General features: G+C 45.8%; 1 protein-coding gene across 1 annotated transcript in view; it reads right to left on the reverse strand.

Annotated features, from left to right (window-relative positions):
• Positions 1–2,454, reverse strand: part of grin3bb (glutamate receptor, ionotropic, N-methyl-D-aspartate 3Bb) — a 75,540-nt gene extending 73,086 nt beyond the window's left edge. The window contains 4 exon segments of the mRNA XM_048613901.1: positions 469–924; positions 926–979; positions 1,758–1,939; positions 2,436–2,454. Of these exon segments, the coding sequence (XP_048469858.1) occupies positions 469–924; positions 926–979; positions 1,758–1,939; positions 2,436–2,454 (711 nt within the window).
• Between the last annotated feature and the right edge of the window lie 6,134 nt (positions 2,455–8,588).

An 8,588-nucleotide genomic window follows, 5' to 3' on the forward strand; every position in this document is an offset into this window, starting at 1 on the left:
CCACAACACACCACTGTACACCACTCCACAACACACCACTGTACACCGCTCCACTCCACAACGTACCATTTGTCCACCATTCTACTACACAATATACCATGATACACGTCACCATTCCACAAGACACAACACTCCAGTCCACATCAGTCCACTCCACGATACTGTACAATACATCACTCCATCAGCAAAAAAATTTCACTCCACATGATGTTACAAAACACTCCACTCCACAATTAACCATTCCATTCCCACAGCACTCTACTCCAAAATACACCACTCCACTAGATACCACTCGACTCCAGTCCTCAATATGCCAGTCCACAATCTACCACTCTACACTACTCCGCTATACATCACTCCACAATAAACCACTCCACCATACACACCTCCTTGCGCCAAGTTGAAAGGAAGAGCGGAATTTCCAATTCTAACGCTAACAGAAGTTGGATAACTTGCTTTGCCACCTACCTCAGTGGCCAGCCCCTCTCCTTGCTCCATGATACTGATGAAAGGGATCTCCAGGAAAGATGCTAAAAAATCCATCTGCACCAGTTGGTCGGCAGACTGTGGGAATGCCAGAACGGCCGCGACTCCCCGGACCACGACAGACTGACAGATGGATTGCAGGAGGGACTGCGGGTCGGGCTGCCAGCCCTGACTGCTGACCATCTCTAGGCTCAGGTTGTAGGGCAGGAGGTTGCCCCTTAAGGCCGCCTCCACTCCTTCGAGCAGCGCTTGTTGCAGGACGGCTCTCCGGGGGGAGGGCAGCACAGTGCCCAGGCTCACGGTGTGTCCGATCCGGTTCAGGATATGGCACGGCTGTGGGTGAGACTGGCACAGACTGAGGACAGCGTGCAGGAAACCGAGCAGGGTCCAGAGGCGCTGCTTGCACTCCATGGCCAGTGGGTGAGCTGAGGCTGTGGGGCAGCAATGTGTAGGAAGCCCCGGCTCCGCGCCAGCTCAGTGCCGCAACTTGACACTCTCATTGGCTGGGGGCAGCTCGGAGCTGGTCACCGGGCTCGGAACGGCACCGAGAGAAGGCACTGAGGTCAAAATCTGCAGCCCCCGTCGGGTTCTCAACTCTCTGCTGATCTGGGAAGGAGTGGGCGAAGAGAGAGAAAGTAGATATAGAGAGAGAGAGAGAGCGGACAGAAAAGGTAGATGGAGCGAGAAGGTTGAGAGAGAAGGTCGAGAGAGAAGTTAGAGAGAGACAGAAGGCTGAGAGAGAGAAGGTAGAGAGAGACAGAAGGTTAAGAGAAAGAGAAGGTCGAGTGAGAGAAGGTAGATAGAGAGAAAATGGAGAGAGGAGGTAGAGAAAGAAAGAAAATAGAGAGAAGAAGGTAGATAGGGAGAGAGAGAAGGTATGAAAGAGCAAGGGAAGAATAAAAGAGAATGAAGAAAAATAAATTCAGGGAAGATCTATAAATCTAAAGGTGGAACCAAATAGATCAAACAATTGGAGGAAGGAAGGATCTGAGGATGCAAAATTACAACAGAGAGACAGAAAGTAGAAATGAGAGAGAGAGAGATTTCATGTCCTGTGGTATTACACTGGGGTGAAGGGATCTTTAACATTGATTCCTGAGACCACAGTTTCCTGCCTCCTTTCCCCAGTGGGGTGAAGGAAGTTAGTGTTGCTCTGGGTGGTTGTTGGTATTAATCTCAGCAGAGTGAGGGGTTCCCCGATTCCGGAGTCAGCGGCACCTTGCAGGATTTCCAAAGCTGGGTGTGATCCACTGGGCTCCGGTACAGCTTACCCATTCTTGAGAGGGGTGTTGGGAGAGGGTTTGGCGGGTCGGGGGACGTAGCTGGTAAAAACCCTGACGGTTTCCCGGCGGTTCTGCCTCCAGCTGCCCTTGCCAGGGCCGGCCAGGGCTCCGAGACCTACTCCGTGAGCGGCTGCAATCTGAAGCCGTCACCCCGGGCACAGAGGCCCCTGCTACATTCACAAAGCCCCAAAGTATCCACCGGCTGATCCACCCTCCAAATCACCGAGACCGTCCCGGGCTGGAGTCTGAGCTCTGTATTGAAGAAACAGCAACTGAACGCCTCTCACTCAAACTACAAACAGCGCTGCCCAGTCCCTCATCGCCAGTCTTTACTGCTTCCAACTCGACACTCTCCTACTGCAACTCATTCATTGGAGAACTCCCGGACTGTGAAAACTCCGCAACTCACAGAAAGATCAAAGGAGAGAGGGGCGTACGGTATTTAAACAGGGGAAGGAAAGACAAACGCAGGGTAATATAGAGAGACGGTGGGCGAATTAATATTGGAAGCATGTGCCTTGGGAATATTCCTACGGAAGGGAATCAATGGGGAAAGCGCGCCTCGGTTTGGATTACTCTAGCTCAGGGTTGGAACAGACAAGAAAGGTTTTCTGGAAAGGTCTGCTCTTCTACAGGTTTGTTAAGCCTGTCTTGCGCCGCACTCACAGTGTCCTTTTTTATCCATCATCTTACAGCCTGGACAGTGTATGGGCTGTGTCCCTTCAACTGATTTGTCCTAATGATAAGGCACCGTCCTGTTATTTATTTGCCAGCAAAGAGGATGGCGAGCCTGTGTGAGGTGGGACTGGAATGTATGTCAGATACACAGACTGTATTAGCCGTTTTGCACAATATTTAGTTCCCATTAGCCGAGGGGAATAAATCCATTTGAAAAGCATTTATTGGCAATTCAAATAGCAGCAAGAAGGCTCAGATAACACAGGGCCCCCGGGTGAACTCAAGGATTGGAATCTAATCGCTTCCTCGGTGTTGATTAAAAATTAATTGAAAATAGTAATACACCACAGGGTGCTCAGTCACCTGGGAAAACCAACATTGCAGAAATCCTTCTCGAAAATAGGACTGCCTTGTCTAAAATGTAACAAAAAAAAATTGCTGGGAACACATCAGGCAGCATCCGTGGAGAGAATAACAGAGATCAGGTTTCAAGTTGCTGACCTTGAACTGGAATTTTCGCGAAATGGTCGTCAATCGCAAAGATTTACTCTCTTCCTTGGGGCTGTCAGACCTGCTGAACATTATCAGACTCTTCGGCTATTTCACACTTCCAGCTTCTGCGCTGGTCTCTTTTGTAATACCTCTCCAGTTTAAAAGTGGATGAGAAGGAATATTTGATCTGTTCACTTTCTTTTTGAAGTTGTGCTATCACTGAGTGAATGGAAGAGTCGGGCCCGTTACTTTCTCATCAGATACCAGGGACGCCAAGGGAGAAACTGCTCCGCTCTGTCTCTCTACTAAAGGTACTTGACAGCTGTGCTACAAGCCATCAAGCAGGCAACCCCAGATCTTTGTTTTTTTAAAAATCAATCTGTTCAGCAATGTCAGGATACACTTCCGGAGCAATTGGATCTTGAATCCGGACCTTCTGGTCAGATGTAGGGACACTACAACTGTGCCACAATGCTCTCCAGTCCCAGACTTATCCAAACACCCAAAAGCAGAAACCTACTGGGTTCAACTGAAAACAAATAACACAATGAATCCAGTTAGAATCGATCCAATTTTCAAGAACCCATACCCTGCTGGATTAGTATCACAGATGCTTTATTGTGTACTTGAAACCATCCAGAAAGTTGTTTACCAAGAATCCTCAATTCTCCATATTTGACATCTTATAGATATTGCCATAAATCACACAAATGACTTTTGTTTGGATAAGTCAATATGTTGTAAGGTTTATGATCTAATCCAGGAACAAAATGGTGGATATAATTTCTGTTTGGAACTTAGCCAGCTGTAGATGCTGCAAATCTGCCCAGTGTGACAAATCGGCTCATGGTGTAACCATTCTTGGACTTTCCTCAGGAAATTGTCAGCATTCCTTAATGTTCTTCTCAGAGCTAGTGGAGGCTGTAGCTGCAGCCTAGAACATAGAACATAGAACATTACAGCGCAGTACAGGCCCTTCAGCCCTCGATGTTGCGCCAACCTGTGAAACCAATCTGAAGCCCATCTAACCTACACTATTCCATTATCATCCATATGTTTATCCAATGACATTTAAATGCCCTTAAAGTTGGCGAGTCTACTACTGTTGCAGGCAGGGCATTCCACGCCCTTACTACTCTCTGAGTAAAGAACCTACCTCTGACATCTGTCCTATATCTATCACCCCTCAATTTAAAGCTATGTCCCCTCGTGCTAGCCATCACCATCCGAGGAAAAAGGCTCTCACTGTCCACCCTATCTAATCCTCTGATCATCTTGTATGTCTCTATTAAGTCACCTCTTAACCTTCTTCTCTCCAACGAAAACAGCCTCAAGTCCCTCAGCCTTTCCTCATAAGACCTTCTCTCCATACCATGCAACATCCTGGTAAATCTCCTCTGCATCCTTTCCAATGCTTCCACATCCTTCCTATAATGCGGCGACCAGGACTGTCCGCAATACTCCAAGTGCGGCCGCACCAGAGTTTTGTACAGCTGCAACATGACCTCATGGCTCCGAAACTCAATCCTTCTACCAATAAAATCTAACACACCGTATGCCTTCTTAACAACCCTATCAACCTGGGTGGCAACTTTCAGTGATCTATGCACATGGACACCGAGATCTCTCTGCTCATCCACACTACCAAGAATCTTACCATTAGCCCAGTACTCTGTATTCCTGTTACTCCTTCCAAAGTGAATCACCTCACACTTTTCTGCATTAAACTCCATTTGCCACCTCTCAGCCCAGCTCTGCAGCTTATCTATGTCCCTCTGTAACCTGCAACATCCTTCCGCACTATCCACAACTCCACCGACTTTAGTGTCATCTGCAAATTTACTAACCCATCCTTCTATGCCCTCATCCAGGTCATTTATAAAAATGACAAACAGCAGTGGCCCCAAAACAGATCCTTGAGGTACACCACTAGTAACTGAACTCCAGGATGAGCATTTCCCATCAACCACCACCCTCTGTCTTCTTATAGTTAGCCAATTTCTGATCCAAACCGCTAAATCACCCTCAATCCCATGCTTCCGTATTTTCTGCAATAGCCTACCATGGGGAACCTTATCAAATGCTTTACTGAAATCCATATACACCACATCAACCGCTTTACCCTCATCAACCTGTTTGGTCACCTTCTCAAAGAACTCAATAAGGTTTGTGAGGCATGACCTACCCTTCACAAAACCGTGTTGACTATCCCTAATCAAATTATTCCTTTCTAGATGATTATAAATCCTATCTCTTATAATCCTTTCCAAAACTTTACCCACAACCGAAGTAAGGCTCACTGGTCTATAATTACCAGGGTTGTCTCTACTCCCCTTCTTGAACAAGGGGACAACATTTGCTATCCTCCAGTCTTCTGGCACTATTCCTGTAGACAATGACGACATAAAGATCAAAGCCAAAGGCTCTGCAATCTCCTCCCTAGCTTCCCAGAGAATCCTAGGATAAATCCCATCCAGCCCAGGGGACTTATCTATTTTCACACTTTCCAGAATTGCTAACACCTCCTCCTTATGAACCTCAATCCCGTCTAGTCTAATAGCCTGTATCTCAGTATTCTCCTCAACAACATTGTCTTTTTCCTGTGTGAATACTGACGAAAAATATTCATTTAGCGCCACTCCTATTTCTTCGGACTCCATGCACAACTTCCCACCACTGTCCTTGACTGGCCCTAATCTTACTCTCGTCATTCTTTTATTCCTGACATACCTGTAGAAAGCTTTAGGGTTTTCCTTGATCCTACCTGCTAAAGACTTCTCATGTCCCCTCCTGGCTCTTCTTAGCTCTCTCTCTAGGTCCTTCCTGGCTAACTTGTAACTCTCAAGCACCCTAACTGAGCCTTCACGCCTCTTCTCTACATAAGCCTCCTTCTTCCTCATGACAAGAGATTCAACTTCTTTAGTAAACCACAGTTCCCTCACTCAACAACTTCCTCCCTGCCTGACAGGTACATACTTATCAAGGACATGCAGTAGCTATTCCTTGAACAAGCTCCACATTTCAATTGTGCCCAGCCCCTGCAGTTTCCTTCTCCATCCTATGCATCCTAACTCTTGCCTAATCACCTCATAATTGCCTTTCCCCCAGCTATAACTCTTGCCCTGCGGTATATACTTATCCCTTTCCATCGCTAAAGTAAACGTAACTGAATTTTGGTCACTATCACCAAAGTGCTCACCCACCTCCAAATCTAACACCTGGCCTGGTTCATTACCCAGTATCAAATCCAATGTGGCCTCGCCTCTTGTTGGCCTATCTACATACAGTGTCAGGAAACCCTCCTGCACACATTGGACAAAAACTGACCCATCTAAAGTACTTGAACTATAGCGTTTCCAGTCAATATTTGAAAAGTTAAAGTCCCTGATAACAACTACCCTGTTACTTTCGCTCCTATCCAGAATCATCTTTGCAATCCTTTCCTCTACATCTCTGGAACTATTCGGAGGCCTATAGAAAACTCCCAACAGGGTGACCTCTCCTTTCCTGTTTCTAACCTCAGCCCATACTACCTCAGTAGATAAGTCCTCATCAAATGTCCTTTCTGCCACCGTAATACTGTCCTTGACTAACTATGCCACACCTCCCCCTCGTGACCTGGCCTTTGTGTTTCATTCCTGACATAGTACATTGTATGTTGAGCGCTGCAAATGGAAAGCTTGTTTCTTGACAGCTTGAAATTCCCAAATCATAGAATAATTCCTGGAAACAGGCTGGTTGGCCCATTGAGTCCACACCAACCCATCTGAACAGCATCCCACCCAGACCCACCTCACCCTATCCCTGTAGCCCTGCATTTCCCATGGCCAACCCACCTCACCTGCACATTCCTGGACATTATGTGCAATTTAGCATGGTCAATCCAACTAACCTGCACATCTTCAGACTTTGGGAGCAAAACCAGAGCACCCAAAGGAAGCCCACACAGGCACGGGGAGAATGTGCAAACTCCACACAGACAGTAACCCGAGGCTGGAATCAATCCCTGTTCCCTGGCACTGTGAGGCAGCAGTGCTAACTATTGAGCCACTGTGCCGCCCAAATACAGCATTGAGACTGAAACACACTACTAAATAGGGCTTCCAGACCGTGAAAATATACTCGGAGGTAAGGAGGAGAATCCATCTCTGAATTGGAGATATTGCAGGAAGAGACTGCACCTATTCTGGAAAGTGGGATTATTCAGGTTGCTTTCTTCATGCAGTAGTTTGTTTCCAATGGGGATGACAGGTAGAGAATACTCGGTTAGAGTACAGTATTTACTTAGTGGCCAGAACACTGACTCATTGAAAATTAGCTTTGACACAAAGCAAGTAAGTGTACATTATACCTGGGATGAGGAAGGAGATGAAATGGGTGGGTAGATGCCATGGTCAGGTAGATTGCACATTAACCCATGGAAGAAACTGGACTGATAATTGAATTTTCTTTTCTCATTCTATGTTCTGTTGTGTTCTTCTCCATAGTGTGCGTAGATATCAATACTAATAGTTGCAGCTCCAATCTATAGGAACTAGGTTAGTTGATTAATATATTATAACATTTATAGTAAGTATTTAAGTGTTATCCTTGGTTGAATAGTGACATTGATGCCTCAAAATTAGAAGGATGTGCCTTCAATTTCAAATGAGAATCTTCAGCACAAATCTAAGATGACAGATTTGTGCAGTTTTGAAGGAATGCTCCATTGATCAAGTTGTTGTCTTTCAGATAATATGGTAACCCAAGGCTGTTGGCTTTCTTAGCAGGTCATGACGATCTGAAGTAGATCAGAAGCTTGTTTTATTGTTCATGCAATGTGGGTATCACAGGCAAAGCCAAAATTTATTGATCAGCCCTAATTACCCTCAAGAAGGTGATGAGGAGCAGCGTTCTTTGGAGCAAACAGCCCACATTGTGTAGCTATAGCCCAGTGCTATCAGAAAAGAAATTCCAGAATCTGGACTCAGTGACAGCAAAGGAGTTGTAATCTATTTTTATGTCAGGATGATTTATGATTTGGAGGGGAACTTCCAAATGGCAATGTTCCCATTCACCTGTTGTTCTTTGTTTCGAGAGTAGAATCAGAAATTTGGAAGGAATAAAAGATGAAAGAGTTGGGGAAATTCAGCAGATCTGGCAGCATCTGTGGAGAGAGAAACGCAGTTAATGTTTCAAGTTCAATAATTCTTCTTTGAAAGTGAAAAGGACTGGAAAATGATAGTTTTTATACTGTTGACAGCCAGGGAGAAGGAGGGAGTGGGATAGATGGTAAGGGTACCTGGAGCAAGACAAAGGGGGTGTTCAAGGAGTGCTCTGGATGTAAAATAAGTAGTAATGACAGGTATGAATAGTAGGAAATGGGTCAAATCTGTTGGAGAGACATGGAGGGGGGAGGGGGGTGGGGAAGGTGGAAGAGGGTATGATTAAAATGGAGGACAGAGCTCATGCTCTGAACTTGTTGAACTCAATGCTGAGTCCTGAGGCTCTAAAGTGCAATCTTCAGCAGGCACCCCACTCCTAATCGAATGATGGAGGAATACCTCTTATAAAGCATTTGAATGTGGTTGGGCTGCAGATGCTACCCTAAGGAATTCTTGCAGCAATGTCCAGTATCTGATATGATTGGCATCCAGCAACTACAAAAAT

This window comes from Rhincodon typus, chromosome 29 (genome assembly GCF_021869965.1).
Source record: "Rhincodon typus isolate 14 chromosome 29, sRhiTyp1.1, whole genome shotgun sequence".
Classification (NCBI taxonomy): domain Eukaryota; kingdom Metazoa; phylum Chordata; class Chondrichthyes; order Orectolobiformes; family Rhincodontidae; genus Rhincodon; species Rhincodon typus.